Below are 22,778 nucleotides of genomic sequence, written 5' to 3'. Positions count from 1 at the left end.
CCATCTATCAATCTATCAATCTATCAATCTATCCATCTATCAATCTATCCATCTATCAATCTATCCATCTATCAATCTATTAATCTATTAATCTATCCATCTATCAATCTATTAATCTATCAATCTATTTATGTATCTATAAGTATACGTATTTTGTATCTATCTATCTATCTAAATATATGTTTATACCTATATAAATTATATGTCTATCTATCTATCTTTCTTTTTCTATCTCTCTCGTTTTCTCTCTTTAATTTTGTTCTCTCTCGCTCTGTCTTTCTGTCCCCTTTTGCTACCGCCAAATCAGGCGTATTTCCGGCGGCATCGCGTATGTGTAACCCTACCTCCCGTTCGGCTCTTAATAAAAGATTTTTTCCTTCTTATTCGTCTTCTTCTCCTTCCTTTCTCTGATATTGTCCCTCTCCTCAGACTTTTCTTGAACTTCTTCGTGTAAGAGAATCCTTACCCATCTACAGGAGATGGCCTCTCAATGATGTCCTCGCTTTCATCAGCATACTTCTCTATTTTGTTTCAATAGGATATCTTGTATAGGGGCGTCATTTCAATTAGACCATTTGCACGAGGTTTGTCGTGTTTGTTGGGATTTACATGGCGTGATTATCTGAATACTGAGAAATTACATTTGCCATCGCTATTAAGCTTCGTGTTTCCCCCTTTTCCATACAACTTTGAAATGTGAAAGTTGTACAGCCAAACATCCTTCTCCTAGCTCCTCCCGATCCCTCCTCCTCCTTCTAGTCGGTTAAATATTCTACTCGTGTTATAACTTGAAAAAAAAAATCGGAATTTTCTTATAAGGCTTACACAAGCGCAAGTTTCGGAGAGACCGCCCCAACCTTTTAATCATGTTAGATGCAAAATGAAATGACGACATGAATTACGATAATTGTTTTAATTAAATTCACGGAGATAAAAATTGTCACTGATCAAAACCACCCCAATTTTCTTTTTGAAATGTAGACATGAATGCCCTCGATAATTATGTTGTTGAGGGTCTCTGCAGGGCATGTTCAAAATATGAGATTTACATAAGTGTTGCGCATTTTCTAGAGAGTGCCATGAATAAAATATTGTAAGAAATGCTCGGTTAATGAAGGAAGCAACGTGCTTTAGCTAGGTTTTCTCCTCGAGTACCCCGATATTAAGAGTAAACCTAACATTGAGCTGGGACATTGAGGCCAAGCGCATGATCCATGCCCGAGTTCAGGTCTTTATTAGTATTTGCTTAGCCCTCTCTCCTGGAGCGGGGTGCTCTCGCCACTTGCACGGGGCTCCGTCGGCCAATTAAGTCGGCGCGTGGCCGATACAATACCCCCACAATGTTTGGCTCTAAATCGAGCGAGAGAAGAAAAAAGGGGAGAGAAAACATAATAGTGACCAAATCCCCACCTCAATCGACAAAGCTAAACTCTCCAATCCTATTCACGATTCTCGCTTTCCCGTCTTTTCTTCCTCTGTTTGAAAACCGTACGGCCACTGAAACGATTTGCTTCCGACTTAGGCTCAACTTTTTAATAATCACAACTTACACAATTCACGCGCGTGGCAAAGCTAAGCTTTTCGTATTGACTGCCTCCCGTCTTAGACACACATACCATTGACAGGCCCGATCTCAACTAAAAGAACCCCTTTTCTTATCCAGTTTCCTGTCCAAGCTCTGTGTAAAGAATTTCCTTTTGGAGAGTAGCGGGATAATTTTGGTTAATTGACGCCGAGCCGGGGTAATCTTAATTTCATTTTGAAAGCACGGAAGCCTCTTGATAAGACAATATTAAGATCATCTTTTTAATACGGCAATTGAGAAGACCCAATAAGACGGTTTCTCACGCAGCGCTACAAACATCATCTGTAGACAGAGATAATATTATGTTTGAACCGAGTCATTTCTCGTTATCATTTTTTTTTCCAGAAGATATCATAGAAATTATATTGATTTTCTAAAGTAGGCTATCTGAAATTGGATATTCTGTCACGAGAAACTAACTGCTTACGATGTAAACCAATTGTGCCGTATTGCTATAATGAAAGAGTCTTGGAAAAATATTCAATCAGTAAAAATTTAAAAGATCATTCAAGAATCATAACGTTCGACCCATAACTTTAGTTTTAATGCACACAATAATATCGTGGTTGGAAAAAAATATCCCATGTGGCTCAGTGGTAAGTACACGGTCTTGGAAATTGAGGGGTATGGGTTCGAACCTATTCAAAGTGCTTCAGGATGAGCATCAATGTTGTCAAATACAAGGTATAAGTCACTCTTTCTCTGTCTGCTTCTCTATACAAACATAATTGCTTTTTAAAACGCCACAGGTGAAATAAGATCCAATCCAAACACGGAAAGCAGTCAGAAACTATAATTGGGCGGTTTCTTCACTTCCCTGTGATGAATGTCGTGTTTTCGAGCACAGGCACAGCAAAATACAAAAATGATAATAATAGCAGGTGTCAAACGAAACATTTTCTCCACTCTGCCACTCTCCACCCAGGTGTTTAATGCGCGCGCATCACGTAAGATGCGAAAAAATGCACACACCTGTAAACTGATCGCACGTCATGCAAGGGGAGTGGAGAGTGTATCAGTGGAGAATCGTAAGCAATGCAATCTAATCCAATGACAAGGGTGCATTATACTCTGAAGCGCTTTGATTATTTTATTTTTTTAAATATTATTTGTTTTAAAAAAATGGGTGTTAGTAGTACTATTAATTGAATTGGTCTTTTGAATTGTTTTATCTTTTTACCTGTGCGAGGCATGCGGTGAACACTGTCAACAGTGGTAGTAGTGGAAGGAGGATAAGGAAAGGCTGACCCACCTACGAACAAAAATATGGAGGAAGATGGAAATTACTTAAAGATGTTGGTGATAATAAAAACATTACGTATTCTGATGACAGGTCTATCACCAGAGTCAAAATTATTGCTGTCAAGCTAGGTTTGATATACCATGTACTTTCCATCCTCATTCTCTCTCTCTCTCTCTCTCTCTCTCTCTCCCCCCCCCTCTCTCTCTCTTCATTTATTTCTTTTATTTTGTCTTCTTCTTCTTCTTCTTTTTCTTCTTTTTCTTCTTCTTCTTCTTCTTCTTCTTCTTCTTCTTCTTCTTCTTCTTCTTCTTCTTCTTCTTCTTCTTCTTTTTCTCCTCTTTTATTTCTTCCTCTATTTATTTCTGTTTATGTATAATAAATGTCATTATATAGTTATTCGTATATCATTATAATACGGCCGTTATTATTAATACTATCGTCATCATCATCATCATCATCATCATCATCATCTTTATTGTTTGTTTTATCCCCCCCCCCCCCAACCTTCCTCCATCTTCCTCCATCCTCCAATTTTCTTGTCTCTAGCAAAGGTCGAGAGGGCGTGCTCGTACCTGATGGATTCGTGTCCAGAGTGGTCTGATGGTCTGCAGTGTTGTATTTGTTGTCATCCAGATTGCTCTTGGCCCCTGGTGTATAACCTGCAGATGGGAATAAGGATGGGAGATAATTGAAAGGGAGAGTAAAATAGTGACATGGAGATGAAAATTAAAACTTATTTTAGAAAATTTAGGGTGATCAAGACAAAAGAAATCGACAACCAAGAAGAAAAGGAAGACAAAGGTGGAAGAGTAGGAGAAGACGGAGAAGAAAAAGAAGAAACATTCCATATTCCCCAGTAATGTAAAATAAAAGATAAGGATTCTAATGTGATAACTCCAAAATGCAAAATACTAACTGATTCCAAATTTCCCCAGTTACGTTATTAATATTTGAAACATCTTTACATTTGGCATTCTCCTTATGTATCGATACAAAAAGCGCAGCAGGGATGTTTTACAGAAATGGGGTGGGTTTTTGATGAACTCGATGGAATTAAAGTATTGTAAGACATTCTATCAGCTCTGAGTATTTTGGCAGAACATTTATTTGTTCTTGGAGTTTTCTCTGCGCATGGCTGTTGACCTCCATTAACCGTGTCACAAATCGATCTAATTTTTGTTCTTTCATAATTATCCATTTCAATTTTTACTCTTTTTTTTATATAAATAGTCATGATGATATTCAGGTTAATCTACTGCGGATGTCTAATGACCCCCGGGGCTAATATGTTATATATTGCGCATGTGCGATGACCTACGTACCTTGAGAGGAGGGTGGGTTCCTCGGGCTGGGCTGCAGCGCTTTGTCTATATCATCTGACGTTAGATTAGGCAGTGGAGCTGCAGAAAATTTAGACAAAAATTGTAAAATTATAGATGAGTATGAAATCGAAAGGTCCATCTATAATTGGTCGGGTATAACGACTTAACGAGGGAAATTTGAATCAGCTAGTTTCGTACTTTTTTGTAATTGACTTATTCTTCATCTAGTAAAAGCCCATACTACGATTAATTATCATAAATTAATTGAAAAAGAAAATTAAAGTTGCAGAGCAAAAGAGCAAGAGAATATCACCATGATCACGTGACAATTACCACCCAATACACTGAGACTTACTTGTAGTTCAAAGCTTCGAATCTAATGAGAGAATATTCATAGATTACAAAATATAATTATGTCAACAAAAAATTGAAATATTATATTTTTTATTTCAACGAGAAAGGTTCGAAGCTCCGATTAATTTGTCAAGTCAGTTTTGCATTTCAAACCAAAGAGCTTTAAAGATGGTTACTGAGAATATGAAATGGTAATTTTTATTATCTAAATATAATGATTGAAGACATTGATATTCATGTGAGGGCTGTATTTTTGCCAACAGTATGCAAGTATAGTTGTATAATTATGAAATTCATTAATATTAAGTCAATAATAGCAAAACAGATTCTGATTACAACAGTCTGGTTAAGCAAGAGATCAATGTAGAAATTTGAAATATCAAGCGTAAAAGCATGAACAAAATTAAGTAAATATAATCTAGCTGTGACTGTTTGATGAATGTGTCACCTTTTTAAAGGTAAACATAAAACAAAACAAAACAAACGAACAAATCAAAGCAAGATTAGAAATAAAATACAGCCCTCTCTTTTAATATGCAAAGGAAATTAACCTCTCTGTCATCTCAATACACCAAATTTAATTTTCTTTGATAGATACCCATGTAATAGCATGTCAGGTTAAACATGAACTTTATGAACTTCTCCCACACACTCTGCTTTGAAATCGATTCATCTGGCGAGTAAAAAAAGTCATTGAGATTTATCCTTTTAACAAGAAAGAAGCGCGTGTAATTTTGATTTGAGCGCGCGTTTTTTTTTCTTTCGCCCTTCTCAATAAGCGACGGGAGACGAGATTGTGATGTAAGTCATATCAATTAATTTCTAACCATAAGAGAGGGGGAGGGAGACGTTCGATAGCGCCGCTACTCGAGGGCCAACCTCTCAAAGAATGCGATTAATACAAATTTCGTCGGAGAAAGACCACTTCTACTCCGGAGAAGTTATTGGGGGTAAGGTCCACTTTTTTATGACACCTCCTTCACTTAAAGGTATTCCCCCTTATGTTAGCGATTGCTCTGGCCCCTTAGCTTCATAGAATTCAAATGACTGTCGCTGAAGCCAATGAAACAAGGTCATAAATATGTGGGCGTCAGACTGATGTTCAAACATTGTCGCAAAATGTCGCAATTTGTAATAATTTTAACATGAGTGCTTGCTTGTTTTCTATGAAAGGCCGTGTGTTTGGATGTAAATCGAGGCATATTATATTACGGCTGCCATATGTTTTATGATATTATGAGTCTGCCTTTGGATGTTCATGTAGAGAAATACATTTGTAATTAATTGTTGGAAGCCATCAAATTACTAAAAGCCTCTTCTTTCTATTCCATTTTTTTGATAACAACATTCAAGAACTATCCTTCAAACATTTAACGAATAAGGTCTGATGGACTTCATTATTGTGATCACGGTTCGACTTTTAAAGCAAGGCTGCCATCTACGGTATAGCTGAAACACTTTGTTCAGATGTTGATTATAAAAAGCAGTTCATTGGTATAGAAAGTAAAGCACCCAATTTTTGAAATTGAGTTGTGTGCTATCGGCAATATTGTAGCATAATGTGTTCTGATATCTAAACCTCACATGAATTTTATCCAAAGATTATAACAAATCTTGCAATCGTTTTTTAATAGATGTCTGACGCATGTAATGTTTTGAATTGTTTGCCTGCCTGATTGTTACCGTAATATTCATGTTGTTCAACATTCGGAATGCTCCAGCGTGATCGTACAGGACGTTCGTTTCAGAGCTACGCAGTAGAGCGCCATCTATGTGCCATCTGCTATATAGGTTAGTTGTCTGCTCCAGAGCTGTACACTCAGCCATAGAGAAATACTTTTTGTACATTTCCTACTTTCAAAAGAGTCCCTCAAAAATGGAGGGAAAATGAAAAACAGATGGATGGCCTAAAATATACATAAGACGTAAATATTCTGTGAATTATATCGTATGTGTATATGTTATGATTATTTAAACCTGATGGTCAGTTTATTAATGTATTTATGTTTTGTTCGTTTTTACTTGTTTCAAAGTGTCATTATAGGATAACTTTCAGAAACATTAGTTGATTTACAACGTGAATCTGTTGCTATGAATTTGTAATGTTAATCGTGTTTATAATAACGTATTGTAGCATTGTCATTCCTGCCTTGCAACAGCACTGACAGGGTGGATGGCGAAAGATTGAGGCACGAAAGTGTCAAAAGAACTGTATCCAGAACTCGACCCTGGTGAAAAAAATAAAAGGGTATAGTTTTCTCTTTGAACATGCCACATACTCGTCTTGCGCAACGAAGGGCAATCTAACTTGTCTTCGAGGCTCTACCGTAAATCTCCCCCTGTTTCTGAGTACCCATGTGGGGTTTAAAGATAAAGTCAGTTATGGTCACCAAATGCCGTTGTAAAATTAACTGACTAGAGGTTTTGTGAAAACGTCGATTTTTTAGAACAAAAGAATGATATTCCATAATTATTGCAAATTTGTTTGGAATAAGCAAAATGACAAGTAATTTTTATTCAGTCTTGGAGAAAATCACAAAGAGTGACAAGCACAACACAACGATGCGGGTACACGGGACTAGAGGACAATTTGACATCTTTATTTGGTCCAAAAGAGTTAAACCATTACTGCTACTAGTCATATTTGAAACTATGAGGCATTTCAAATGTGTTATGATCCTATGGTATTTCATCCCTGGGGGAAAATTAATAAGCTCACCAATATTCGTTTTCGCCCTTACCAGAACTTAACCTTCTTTCTCCTTAAGAAGTGGGAGGGAAGTAGCTTGTTAGCGAAGCTTGTATTACGAGGCATCGTCCCGATAGATCCCTTAATTGCGTTCGTGACACGTACGGTAAGGCTAGGGGAATTTGGGCCGGGCTTACATGCAGAGAGATACACGACGTCCGGTTTAGCTAGACGCCATCTTGTTTTTCCTGAAACTGTCGCTTTTTCATCTCATCCTTTAATCGGTAATAACAACCGGTGTTTCTGTTGAGTTATGGAAATGCCCCTAAAATGGTATACATGTCAATGTGTGTAATGTAAGACAAAAAAAATGTGGGCAGCATTAAGGTAACGTTTAATCGCATGGAAGTTTTAATCAGTGTAGTTTGAGTTGTCTGTAAAGTTGGAAAAATAAGTATTTGGCTTGGTTGTGAGCTTAGGTCGACGCTAAGCTATACATCATGAAAAGTTCAGGTGGATTTAAGCCAATAATTTACTTTTGTTAAGTTCTAATTCATGGCACTTATTGATGTAAAGATCCTAGTTTGTTGTTGATTGTAAAGTACTACTTCACTGAAACATCATTATGTCAGAAGAAAAAGGATAATATCTTTATGGCTGTTTTAATGAATTACAATTTGTTTTAAAGCAAAATGGGGAGTATTTATAACAGAATAAAAATGGATCTGCTTTTGATCCCTTTAAAAAGACACTGACTGAGAAGGCTGGCAAAGAAGGGGCAGAAAATAATGTTTTACGTTACTCTGATAGAATAGATAAAGAGGGAAACGAATATGAGAAATAAAATAGAATATGAGATACGGGCGGTGAGGAAATCGTTGTTAATACATCGAAACGAGAAAGAGGAAGAAACAGAAAAACAGCATTTTTCAAAAAGAGAAATTCAATGGAAAAGGAAGGAAACGGGGAAAAGTGACAATTACATTAGAGAGAGAGAGAGAGAGAGAGAAGGAGAGAGGGAAAGAGCGAGAAAGAGAACGAGGACATTTGAAGAATAGAACAAGAGGAAGGAAAGGAAACGGAAAGTGACAATAAATATAAACAGGGGACTCTGATATGCACGGTTAAATGTCACTGAAGAAAGCAGTATGAGCGACAGTTACCCAGAAAAGACAAAGGCAAGCCACGACGGAACAGAGGAAGAACTCAATGATCTGCCCCCTCCTCTCACCCCCCCCCCCCCCCCCCTCCCCATCCTCCGTTAAAGTTAAAGTTGAATTCTGGTTATAAGACTGCATTATAAATACAATTGTCTTGAAGCAATTGAGAAATGTTGATTATGTATTACATGAGAATACATGTAGGTGTGTACTATGAGGTTTTGGAATATATCTAAAATATAAGTAATTGATCAAAACTTCCTAGATGTTACATTTACTATGCACACACCAAAATGTGCAAATGCACAAGCATGTGGAAGGAGAGTCTTTTAGCCATCTCGAGTATTTTTTTTTAATATGAGGGCATTTGGAGGGCAATCCCTTATAACGGATGTTTCTTCTATGGTTAATCTTCAACAAATATTATTGTTCTGACCTTTCAAAAGATGAGAAAGCTCACGAATTTTAGTTTTCCTTCAACTTTATTAGAACTCAACTTTTTCTTTAAACCCTTGTTGTCAAGATAGGTACCCCTATGAAGGATTATGATTACCGAGTTCCGATAAGCGGCTTCCTAATTAAGAGCGCTGAGCTATAGGGTCAATTAGAGCGTTCGCGGACACTTCGAAAACACGAAGAAACAGGTGAATGGCGTATTCATCGGAGCGAAGGGGATAGGGGAAGCTTAGAGAAGGGGCGTACCCCCTTTAAATAGAATAAAAATTGATATTGTTATTTCTCTCAATTGTATCGTAAGGCTATACGAAATGTATAAAGTTGTCGGTCTTAATATATCTGCAGAAATGGAAAATGATGGTACAGTCTTGTAGAGACGAATAGCGAAAGAGGGGAGGGGATATTTAAAGAACATGGTGATTTAGTTTTAAAAAGAACCTGTCATGTTTTTTTTCTTTCTAAATTGATATGCTTATGCAATATAAAGTCCCGCATTGCGATAGAAATTTGAAGACCGATAAACACGCCTAGAAAATTCTTAAATACATCTGAGGTTAATGAAATACAAACCCCCTTTTTAATTTTGAAATCCTTTCAAAATAATATCAAAATTTATCCTTAGTTATTGTGAATTTTTTCAGGTGGCAAAGTGAACTAAATTTATTCCATGTCAGCAAAGAATGGTGTATATCTCTTTTCCCCAACCACCCTTTTTGAAAAATACATTTCACCTGGACACGCCCATTTGTAAACAACCTGTTGTCTTGTGCCCTAGCACCGGATCTCCATGATTCCCCCTAATCAAGCTAACTCCTCCCCCCTCGTTGTCTGGCTGTCTTTGTGAATAAGGGTTAAGCGACTTGAGGGGGTACGCGCGTGCTCAGGTGTGCTCTACCGCTGCCACACGCGCTCGACAGGTGTAAGTGACGGGGTCATGACCCAGGAGAGTTTCGGCGTGTGGCATGTGTCAAGGATCAACATAAAACCGAGTTTTCTTCTTTTCCTTCAGATCAACTGTCAACTGATCAGTTTTAAAAAAGATAGATAGAACCGAAAAGTGTTTTTATATGGCGAAAAGAATAAGATTGCTTTCCTAAATCTCTGGCATCTTTATATGATTTAGTTGTTGTTTAATGTTGTAGTGTATGCGGAAGAAAAGGTTGTTACACTTCTTTATATTTGATAACTGTGATCTAAACAAGATGTAAAGCTCTTTTCATCAACATAAACAAAACAATCAAGCAAACAAACAGTCAACAAAACAGAAGCGTTATTTTGATCGAAATATGTATACAAACATTTCAACGCATACTCTTAATAATTGGTTGTTTTCATCTTCCATCCGTAAAATTGCTCATGATATACAACGTGATTAAAATATTTAGTGCAAGATTTCGTCACGAGAGGGGGTAATCACCTTAAAAGGATTTTGCTTGCAAGAGTGTGATTTGTTCCCATTTCATGTTTGTCCTTGTTTTTCATGTAGAATGTTTCCCGCTGTCTGTATTCCATTAGGAACAGTATAATACTTTGTTCGTCCTATGGCAATAAAGAGGACAATTTCTTTGATAAGCATGTGTGTTTCTAAAGCTACCTTAAAGCAATGCTCACAGTCTATGGCCAGTTCGTAAGTCATTCGTGTGTATCACTTTTAGCTGAAGATGGCGGCGATTTTTTGTTTTCCTATCTTGATCGAAGGAGGAAGCGTCCTTACATTTAGGCAGAACGAGGAAGATCAATAAAAGGTATAAACATTTTACTTCGCGGACCTTCAACATTTGTGTTGTTGTAGAACCAATGTCCAGTATATCATTCAGCATTATTGCATATGTCCCCCCCCCCCCCCCCCCCTCATGGACTGATTGCTGAATATATCGAAGATTTTCTTACCTTGTTTAAGGAAGGTTAGATGTGAGATGAGGACATCTACGTTGAGGTTGTTGGTCAGTCTGCTGAAGTCGTCTCTGGTCATCTTGCAAAGATGTTTCCCGTCCATGTTAAACCTGGACACCTGGACATCCACCAGGGAGTATTCCCTGACCGCCCACTGGACCCACTGCTGTACGTGCTCAGCAGTCCACATGTTAGGGTCTGGGAAAGGAATGAAAAGAGGTATACACAAATGTGAGCATGTGGGAGTGATCTTGAAAACTTTGTGGATCTGAACCTCCTCGAGACAAGAAGAATTTAAAAGATGAAAATAATCTTATACTTTACAGTTGTATATACGTCTTATGTATCTACAAAAAGTAAATGGCAGATACTATACAGCTTATTTCATCAAGGAAACAATTCAGTCATTTCTTAAAAAATAGTTTTAGAGTTGACAAGTGAGATATAATAAACCAAAACATAAATTATTAACTGCGTCAGAAAACCTGATGCACAAATACATCTAAAGCAAACTGCACATAATTATGTAGAGTGTCTGTCTTACCCATGAATATATAAACCATGTAAAAATCCGTATATGGAACAAGCAGAATTGATCAGCGCGTATCAATAATCTTCGGAAGCGTGGACATACCAATACAATCTCAAACTAGCAATCGCTACTACATAACTGCTTTATAAAATTCTCTCAACTAAAGCTTGACTGATATTATCAATAGTCCGTTTTACTACGTTCTTTTTATCGTCGATGCATTATAATCATTTCAAATTTGTCGCATCTTGAAAGCCAGACTGCAATCCGTGTCTTTCAGAGCTAAAAGAAAACATTAAAATCAGCTAATACAGATTACGAACCTATTTTTGTAAACGTCCAATCGATCGCTGATATCGATCTCGATGTTCGTGAGAAAAACGTCTGCGCAAGTTTAATTTGCACATGGACAGGACATATTATTAAACATACATTGGATTTTGGATAGGTAGGGTAATGTCTAAAATGATTGATCAACGTTTGTGCAAAACATTCTATCTATTGATATATTGATTTTGCAGGGTGTACTTTTCATATTCACATGCACCTGTTTGAAACGTCCTTCAGTATTGTATCGTGATCACTCAGGGTCGATATTAATACGATTTATGAAATGCTAGGAAAAGTTTATGTCTGCTTTGAAAGGGATTATCTCAGCTGAAGTTCATGTAAGTGAGAATCAGACACATCGCCGTAGCAGGTACATATAGCGCATGAATTGGTTAATGTGTAGAAATGAAAATATTCCCTTGTAATTTTAGAGGGAAAGCATTGGTACCCACCAATGCCTCAGTAAGCCTTTGGGCATCAACAAAAAGTTGGAAAACAATCTCCTCACTAAAATTTTTTAAAAGTAATAATTAACTTCTTTTGTCCGTTGTTATGTTCATAAATGAACTACAATTTGAAATGATACACGTATTTTGATATGAAATTTCTGCATATAATGTTACACCCCCCCCCCCCCTCTCCCGCCCCCTCTTGAATTAAAATCGCTGCCCATGAAATACGATTTCAGTGCTCTAAATTGGCAACTGTTTTTCGGTCAGCCATTCCAAGAACGTACCTTCCCAAATTGAATACATACTTCTGTTCTACTTCTAAAACAGAAAACATAAGTTCGTCACCAGAGGCAGAATACAGAAGACGCGTGGGCCGTACTTCTGACTTGCCTGTTTTGTCAACACAAGTATAAATTTGTTTCGCATCCTGCAGTCAATTACGGTTTGATTCGCCAAAAAGACGACCTTTATGGAATTCCTCGCATATTTGTACGATTAATATTCATTTCAGGATTTTTGTTAAAATGCTGCTTTCCTCACAATAGTGACCAAACTAACCAGTTATAGTCTGGGATTTTCCTAGAAAAAGTTGAAACATTCAATCAACATGTTTAATATCACCGCCATATTAACCCCAAAATACATATTACTGTCGAGCTATCAACATGCAATAAGTTACAAAGTTGACGAAAAGTTTTGAATATATTTGTCTGTGTTGGTTACTCTCCCTCTCTCTCTCTCTCTCTCTCTCTCTCTCTCTCTCTCTCTCTCTCTCTCTCTCTCTCTCTTTCTCTCTCAATAAATTATTTTGTTACATGTTCCATCTTTGCCTCCCTCGTCCACGCGCCCACGAGCACGGCGCGGTATCCATCAGGCCGACAGACACGGCCGACAATTGATGCTGTTTCCGGTAAAGGTCTGCCACTGAGGGACAAGTGTCAAAACGAATTTGCTTTCCACGGTTCTCCGAAAAAACTTCGTTCCGTCAACTTTGGAAGTTAACCCTCTATTTAACTGTGATATTATTAGCCTGTAGCAAAACTGTAGCATGTTTACAGGTTTTTCATAGCTCGAACTTACCTTAAGCAGAGTGACGAAAAAAGTCTGATAAGTTTGACAAAGTTATTCCGTCTATTACTTAGTGCGAGAACTGAGTTAGGTAGGCCTAATAACGTATATTTTGTGGTCGATGCCCTTATATTACCCTAAATTATTTCCACGATATGGGATACTGTTGTATTGTATCAACAATGAATAATTTATCTCAACAAATGTTTCGATTTCAAAAATGTTTGAGATGTCCCATAGTATTCTTAGTTTAAATATTTGTTTTTGTCTTCTGTAGTCAAAGTACTCTCACCTGACTATTGCTATATTCATGTGGATTTTCTTCTCACTAATATTTTCTGATTCACAGAAAGAATTAAGCGCTTTTTCGATTGATATAGCAATAAATGAGCATATCATACAGTAGAAAATGACATTTATGCAACCATAAACATGATACATACAAAATACGAAATGTTCATCAAACTTATATAATGCAAGAAATAAAAAAAAACCTATTGAGCTTTCCATAAATGATGAATTTCGTCGTAGTTTCTTTAACCTAGGTTCTCGCTTTGAAAGGTAAATTAAAGACTGAGTCTGAATTCTCTTTCGGAAATTACCAAACGTATATCTTCCACCGAAGAGACTTCCAATGCACTCTCTCGTCAAGATGATCTTCTTAATTTCTATGATTTCATTTCATTTGCTGACAATATACCTATTGGGAATTCCTCTGTGTCTAATTCAATACCGTCGATATTTTATTGCACGAATCCTCAATTTAATGGAATTCCCTCTACGCAAATTCACGACAATCTTTACTACGTTAAAACATATATCACAAGGATATTCATAAACGAATTATCCAGAGATAAGGATGAGTTATAGAGAGTAAGGTCACGTGATTGCCAGAAAGCACCGTGTTGTCATGGTAATTATACAAGTTTTCGTCACCCCAGTTGGTTGTTAGATACCGTTCTGTCAACTGTAATTTCAGGAGTTAGGTATGAACGGTCCCCAAGGGACCAAGTTGTAGCCGAATATCTGGACAACTAATTTTCCTCACTAACTTTGTTTGTAATTTTTATCTCCTTTTCCTCAATGACACTCACTTCTTTTTTTTCTTCTCCTTTTCCGTGTTCTCTTTTCTATGTGTTATAGATTAATATGTCCTTTCTCCAAATGACTAGCTTTTCCTATTTTCATTCCAATTTTTTTAATCTCTGCGTTTTTCCCCATTTAGTATTGGATTTTTACTGTCCATGTTAATGAAATTGAAAGTGCCCTTTTGAAGAAAAAAGAAGAACATTTACATCATGTATTACCGTGTTTTCCTACAAAACGGCACAATGGTTTTAAGTGTTTAATTACGTAATGAATAAAACTTGTATGAACTTTGTACATGTTCTCCCAAATATGAATATCATGGCTATATCGTCTATTACTAAAAAGAAGGGATCAATACCCGTCTATGTTTATAAAAGCACTTGCAGACGAACCCACGTCTATTCACGGCCCGCCTAGAACATCACGGGCATTACTCATAGCTGCTCTGCCTCTCCAAAAAGAAACTTTGTTTGTTCCCCCTTCCTCATTCTTCCCCCTTTTTATCCTTCATTTTCGAGACTTCTCAAGAATAGTGCCTCGACTCAGACTCTGTGTTTACATTTTGACTTTCGGCTTGAAAAATGACATCCTATTTTTACCCCCGCACGGCCCTCGGGAAACGCCCCGTAGGGTGCCGAGCGTCATTCGCTGTGAGCCTGGCCAGCGACTCGGGCTTGACATGGCTAATGGATTGTGAAGCGTTCAATGGGTATTGCATTGAAGCCGAGTACAGGCTATATGGAGCGTCTAATGCAAGGTTGTTTTCTGGAAAGTATTTCACGAAAAAACAGTTCCAACAACAGTTCCAAAAATGAATGAAATACACTTGAATGAATCACCTCTATCTAAGTCTGATGCGTATGTTTTCACTTTTTCTTCGAGAAAAATTGTTTTTCTTACTATTATTTCTTCCTAGCTTCTATATTTACTTTTTTATATAAATATATATACCCATTTTCCCCTAGGTCTTATATTCATCATCACATTTGTACCCTCACTATAACCCAAAGACAGGTAATAGTGTTATCGTTGATACCACTTTGAAAACAGCTACACCTAATATTCATTAATTACCTGTTGACATACAACCTGAAATTAACAACCTTTGTGTAAAATTTACACTTTTACACATTTTCTAAAACAGATTTCACAAAACATTCCGATGTATGCATACAAGTTTATAATGCTCTGCGAGGATATGGTTGTTGTTGCCATGACATTATCATCTTTACCGTGCATATCAAAACAACCTCCAAAACAAACGAAAATAAACAAACAATAAAATACCCCCCCCCCCCCAAAAAAAAAGAGAAGATGATGGGGTCTGTTGAGGGGTCGAGGTTAATTAACTATTCGTTGAAGAGTCTTTGCTATCGAGGAGGGGTAAGTCGGGAGGGAAGAGGAGGGGAGGAAGGGGAAGGGGAGAGGGATAAGGGAAAGGGGTTTGGTGATGCCCTCCCCGGGGCCGCTTTCTATCCCCATCTACCATGGGATAAGACCCCCTCCTCTAAGGAAAACAAAAAGGAAAAGGGGGCTATCTGGTAATCTGAGAGGGGGTTAATCCAGAAGGGGCGATGACGGAAAGAATAAGTTATCAACTATTTACTGACTTGCACCTTTAATCTTTGAGCGTTTAACAAGCCTGATAATAGTCTTCCTTGGAAGATATTTACCCCCTGTACACACTTGATGGCTTGCCTCACCCCTTTTGTAACCTTGTTTTCAGACTTCTTATATAATATGAACATGTTGTATTAGAGTACAGAGGTTAATGAATAATTTTTGTTTTGTCTAATGTTGTTATGAAATCCTTGATATTTGCTTATAATGTCATTCGTGCTGCTCTAGCGATGGAATGTTCTTCTTCTTTTTCTTCTTCTTCTTCTTCTTCTTCTTCTTCTTCTTCTTCTTCTTCTTCTTCTTCTTCTTCTTCATATTCCACTTCTTTTAATTTATCCTCCTTCTTTTTCTTCTGCTTCTCTTCCTCCTTGTTCTCCTTCTCCTTTTCCTTAATCTGCTTCTTCTTCCTTCTCTTCATCTTCCTTTTCTTCTTATTTCCCTCCAGTTCTTCTTCTACTCCCCTTGTCCTTCTCCTTCCCTCCCTCATTCTCTCTCTATCCCTGCTCGGTTTTCACCTCTCCTCGCGCAGCCTTCGGAAGATAGTATTTCAGAGCGCTCATTAGCCCGCATCCGTCCGTGGCTGCATTCTCCAAGTCTGATGGTTATCTCTGCGGCTAGGGGCTTGCAGCTTCCCGTTCATGTCAGGTCCAATAGCCGGGCAATGTAAGCGATGCATTGAACATTGTCAGTGAATTGTTCCGAACAGGAGTGTGTCTGCCCGGCCAGTGGACTCCCGGTCTACTTGGTCTAACAGCGGGGTCGGGAGGGGTTGTTTAGTTGGAAACAAGAAAGTCACGAAGAAATCTAAACTAGTACATTGTAATGCAATTTAGTTTAGTAGAGGAATTTGAAGGTTTATTTGCTGTATTAACTGATGTACATGTACGCTTTATTTTACCACAATCAAGTTGATTTTTCCACTACGTTTTGTTTATGATAGGCACTCCCTGTTTTGAATTTCCCTCCTAATTATTTTTTCTGATCAAACATTATTTTCATCTACGTCTTCTTTCTTTTTATTTACGAAGTTGACGTTTTTGGTCACAGACTTATCAATACTTTAATTTGTTTCGAGAAAGCTTTCAATTCAATAATACTAATATGAATATTATGTTACTCGTTATCCACACAGGGGAATATAATATAATGAATAGCACTTTTCATATTTTAATCAAATAACATTAATTAGCGCTTTGCCGGTTGTATACTGATCATAATTACTTTAGAAAAGAATAAATTATATTCCTTGGAGCTAGGCTATAAATGGCGTACTCTCCGAAATCCGCGAGGCAGGTGTACCAGGGAGGTGAGACTTTAAACTCACATGCCCTGGGTGTACCATGCATTTTCGCACACACACACCATGTCACGTGAGCTCGCCTTTGTTTATTCCCGCCTTTTTCTGTATTATTCATTCAAAAAACGTCTGCTGCGCGCTAGTCAAAACTGTCAGCCGCGCTATCGATTGCCTGCAATAACAAAGGCGGGAGAGTTTATGGCCGGCTTGGTTGAGGCAAGAATGTCAGGTACAGGTTGCAATGCATTCTTCGGCTATACACATGTTTTAATGTCAAGCATGCATTGTTTATGAAGTTGCATGAATGTGCACATTCGTTAGTGTGAAGATTGTATTCATCAATCATTCGTCTATCAAAACATAATGCTTACGATCGTCATTATACCTATACAACTACTGTATGTACTACAGCCTAGTGATACGTGATCAGTTGACTACTGGTTAAAAAAAGGTTGTATCATTATGGGCCATGGAATTCGAAGTATGAAGATCCTTGTCCAAATAAATGAATATTTAGTTTTCTCAAGCTTTAGCAGTGTTAAACTTCTGTGGGTTTTGTTATAGGTAAAAAAAAAAAAAAAAGAAAGAAAGCAGGAGGCATGTTTATCATTGGTTCTGCTTTTATCTATCAAATTATATCAAGATCGATAGATTGTTAGCATTTTACTGAGAGCGTAATTGTTATCAAATATTATGCCTAATTTACCTTCAAATATCGCTTTTAATAATGTAATAACTGCATATCACAGTAACATTGGTTTCCATATCATGTTGAACACTGCAATTGTATATTTTATTAAAGAAAAGTCATGGAACACGATCTGAGACCAAGAAAAATAGAGTTGAATGTTTTTAAAAGTTAAAAATATTACTGGAATAAAAAGAGAGAGTTTTTCGGTACACACGCACTTTTTGTACTTGAATAGATTTGGCCAAGTTTTTATCAAAATGAAATTGAACCGGATCTGTGTTGGAAAAAGAGGGGGAAATCAACCCTCTACGGACGTTTGTTTCCCAACAAAATTCAATATTGCCTCTCACAATCATACCGAATGTTCTCGCATTATCCCACATTTTCTGCTGATGTGGAAGTTTATATAAAGGGGTTAGAATATTGCTTTGATTCTTTCATCAAAACCAGGTATCACGTGATACATTTTGTTGCGTGTGCTTGCTCCCACGAGACTTGTGTGACGTCACGAGTTATTTCAAGAAATGGGAGCTAAATTCGGCCCGAAATTAAACGGCCGACCATCCGATTAGATCATAATCATTTTGGTTGAAAAGATACGCGATCTGTAAAGATATTATGCATCAAGTTGAAACTGCACCGAATACAAATAGCTTACTCTCCCTGAGAAAGTGAATACAGTTTGCCGAAAATTATGTAGTTCTCGTTCATTTAAGGGGCAAGTCGGACTTTCTTCGGGTTATCTCTGGTTCCTGTGCCCCCCCCCCCAACTCGAAAACTTAGTTTGTTAAAGTTTTCAACTTGACCGTTGTGCTTTCCTGCCACCATAAGTGACAAACAACATTGAACAAGGGAATCGAACCACGGACCTTCCAGGTAGGACACAAGCCACTAGACCACTTGGTCTCTATGGAGCCCATTGCCATCAACATGTAGATAATTGATACAGACCGTGTACACTTTGATGGAAACGACCATCTACCTACGAACACACAGTCGAGTAATTTCTAGAGCGATAAGACTCCGGTTTATTTTCACCATCATCGTAATTAATTGCTGAGTGAATTTTCCTCTCGCAGGCTCTCTCCCCCCTCCAAAATATTTCCACGATAACCTACGAGTTTAGAAGGGGAATGTTCCCATAGGATTCAGTTGTTAGGTTGTTGGTTTGGTGGCGCTGTATACACCAACGGACGGCGTATGAAGCTTATACAATTGTGGATTGAATGATTGTAAATCAGCAAAACAACAGGCGATGGGAGTGGGGGGGGGGGGGGTATGAAATACATGGTTTCCAAGAATTTAGAAGTACTCTTTTCATTCTAAATCAGACAAGTTAGAGCTAAAGTAAACTGCTACATGCACTTTCCAAGGTGAAAAGTGAAAGCGAAATCAGGCTATACATAAATGTAAATAATAATAAATTATAAAAGTATTCTTTAATCATGTTTCAGTTTATGTTTCTTTTAACAATTAAGTGTATATCATGAGAACCGAATGGTGTTTCGAGATTTGAATTATACATAATTGATGTTTAGATATTGAACTTATGAACAACAACAACAAATATAGAACTAATTTACACGCAACAATCAAAATGCAACGAAAGAATAATTGAATGTAGTATTCTAATTTGGGGCATTCGTTTGTTTTCCAGGACATTGCTTTCCAACTTTTTGGACTGACTGATACATTTCAGCGCTAAACAGATGTGAGTGAATTAATGATAGTCCGTATCAGCATTCGATTACTCTTTGGCCTTGTTTTGGAATATTATCGAGGGCTTAAAAATCTTAACATTTTGGCAGTGGGGAAGGGGTCTTGGGATACGTGGAAAGCTTAGAGGACTCCGATCAGCAGGTAGCGATGCACTAATGGAACACTTCCTTCGACTCTTATCAAGTCAAAACCATGATATTTATGATGAGCTAATGGCTGGTTAACTTCTAGTTAAAGGTTACATGAATTATAAACCACAGGTGCCGATAATATAAGTAGCATGTGCTATTTTTTCAGAAATAATTTTAACTATTTTCCTTGACATATCGACACTTATCGAGTCAATGCTATTCATGATGAGGAACTGGTCGGGTAACTGCTAGTTAAAGGTTGCATATAAACCATAGGTGTTAATAGTATATGGTATTATGTCGAGAAAAAAAGAATATTTTTTAATATTATTTTCATATTATTTTCATAACATATCGACTCTTATCAAGTCAAACTCATGGTATTAGGGATGTGCTAGTATAATGTCTAGTTAAAGGTTTCATATATAGCACATATGCCTCTTGTAAATTCTTTGCTGGCTACAACTAGATTTAACTATTTTTTCTCTTGACATATCGATTCTTGTCAGTTCACACCTATGGTCATGATGCTTATGGTGATATAGATTTCTAGATAACTTCTAGTTGAACGTTTGATATAGTTCACAGATTTTTTAGATCATAGATTTGTACTATTATCCTTGACATATCAACTATAAATGTACCTTTAAATTTCCATGTGAAACGTTTAGGACTTTGTTGGTAGGTGTTCGTCACTTTCTTGACCACCATCATGAAGAAGAAGTTGTTATGAGGATGTGGAAGAAGGTGTAGAGAGATGCAGAGGAGATGAGGAGAGGTGAGGGAGGGAGAGAGAAAGGGAGCGAGAGAGGGTGGTCGGGTGGGGGAAAATAACAGAGAGAGAATGAAGGGAAGTAAAGAGAGAGAGAGAGAGAGAGAGAGAGAGAGAGATAGATAAGCATTAGAGAAGGAGAGAGGGATGAGAGGTAGCGGAAGAAAGAGGGAACGGTATACAAAGAAAGAGATAACTATTAAGAGTGGAGTTGAAGGACAAATTAGGTGAACGGAATGGGAACAAAAAACAATAAAAATCGAAGAAAGATATACATGTACATGTACCTTTATTCTATCTTATAGGAGCAGATGATGCGGATATGAAGGCAGACTATACCAAGAAATTCATAGCCAATGGATTAATCGTACCCTGTTCCCTTTAATTAGAGCTAGACATTTTAGACGCGTTAGATCACTTGGGCTTTTCTGTGGTCTGACAAAATCCATACGGGGATCCGAATGACAAATGTCATCAGTGAAAATAGATTTGTTCAATTGTTGACGACTGCTTGTGAACGTCAATTCACTTATTAAGGTATTTCTATGAAGTGAGTGTACGCGGTTACTCACGACAATAACGAAACAATGATGACTTATTTTGTACAGTCATGGCTGTAGAGAGGGAGAGGGAGAGAAAGGCGGTGGGAGGGAGGAGAGGGGTGTGAAAGAGAGTAAGAAAGAAAGAGAGAGAGAGAGAGAGAGAGAGGTGAGAGGGCTTTATAATTTCAGTTTCACCACAGGCATGTCAACGAGCGAATCATTGAATCATTTTCAATTGTTCAGGAGAGAATCAGGCTTTGCCGATCTAACTAAAGCACTCTGTATAACTTAAAGGATTATTCAAGAGACTATTCAATATTCTGATTTAAATTGAATATCTATCTACTGTAGAAGGATTGAAAATAAGTTTTTTGTTTTAAAGATGCATATCCCGTTGATACAACCCGTATCGCTGACCCTTAAATGGGAAAATAAAGTGACAACAAAGATGAAAACATACAACAAATAACATAATATATGGACTGGCGCCTTATGGTATACTAAAATTGAGTAACATTAAGTGGAATCACTATTAATTGCAGTAATGTGTAGTATTCTGATCAAATGGGATATGTGAACTCATTATCAGACGGTTTTTTTTGATATATGCAATGATATATGCTTACCAGCAGGTACGATGACCCTCTTCTCATTGGTGGTGACATTTGGTGGCGGTGACCTTCCCGTGGTACCCGCTGAAGCCGACCGTTCCTCGGGCGTGGAACCCGTGGTACCCAGGTACGGCTGTGGCGGACACGACGGATATGGTGGCGCGGCCTGTGTTGGCTCCGCGTTGATGGTGCCCTGTGGCGCTCCGTGGGGAGGAGGTTGCTGGCGGGGTTTCGCTACGCTACAATCCAACGGCGACTCGGGTCCCCCGCGACTGACCTGTGGCCCCGGAAGCCCATCGTGGGCACCGGAAGTGGGCTGCTCAATCTCTTGTTTCATCCTTTGGTCCTGTACGCACGAGCTCCAGATGTGGCTCTCGTTGGTGGGCGATGCAACCACGGATAGCTTAGGCTTGTGGACAGGTGTTGTCAGGATGTGGGTGCTGTGTGGCGACGAGACGATAGTGTTGGACTTATTCACCTCACGGTATGTGTTCTCAAATAGCGTCTGGTCGTCCGAGACTACCGATAATGCTTCCTATACAGAAAACATAAATGAGATGATATTCATGAGACGAAAATCAATAGTAGTATTCCTTATGACTGCACAATGAAATATTATTTGGTTCCCAATAATCATTGAGGTCCAATTAGGCATATAACAAATTGAGGAACACTGATCAGGCACTTCAGACGCTTTTTACTAAAGATAGTGTATTGTAAAATTTGCTAACTTGCGTAAAACCTTTGACTTCTTCCCGAGTCCGCGGTTGTCACAAGTGCCAATAAACGAGAGTATTTGAAAAGGAAATGTGCACGTAATGGAAGAGGAATTGAAAGTTCCTCGCTATATTTTGCACCCCACCACAATATCTGTCCAACTTCTCTATCTCTCCCCCCTCACCGCAAATCTTCTGAGAAGGGGAAAACGCTTAAAGATTGACCTCTACAACTCCTAGTGGAATATGGGAAGGCGAGACGCCACTAACCACTTCCGGGTCAATTAGGAACAAATTCGCTTGCCCTCTCGAGTGACGTAAAACAGACTCGATTCGACCGCTGTCAGCATAGATTGTATTATTCCAGGTTTGACAAATATTGTTCATCTGATCCTGCGGAAAAAAGACTCCTCATATGGTTATGATAACTAGGATATTGACCCTAGATGTATAAGCACAACTTTAACCTAGTTATAAGTGTCCATTTATTACATACTTGAAAACAA

General features: G+C 37.9%; 1 protein-coding gene across 1 annotated transcript; it reads right to left on the bottom strand.

Moving 5' to 3' along the window:
- Window positions 1-2,765: 2,765 nt before the first annotated feature.
- Window positions 2,766-22,453, bottom strand: erg (transcription factor Erg; the record flags this gene model as incomplete). The annotated part of the gene is given in 4 exon segments (NM_214668.1): window positions 2,766-2,837; window positions 3,401-3,487; window positions 10,700-10,900; window positions 21,572-22,453. Coding segments are annotated over 4 exon segments (682 nt in total), but the record flags the coding sequence as incomplete, so codon positions are not given.
- Window positions 22,454-22,778: the final 325 nt, after the last annotated feature.

The sequence above is a fragment of the Strongylocentrotus purpuratus genome, unplaced genomic scaffold, assembly GCF_000002235.5.
Source record: "Strongylocentrotus purpuratus isolate Spur 01 unplaced genomic scaffold, Spur_5.0 spur5_scaffold_1, whole genome shotgun sequence".
Taxonomy (NCBI): Eukaryota; Metazoa; Echinodermata; class Echinoidea; order Camarodonta; family Strongylocentrotidae; genus Strongylocentrotus; species Strongylocentrotus purpuratus.
This window is presented reverse-complemented; position numbering and strand designations above follow the sequence as displayed.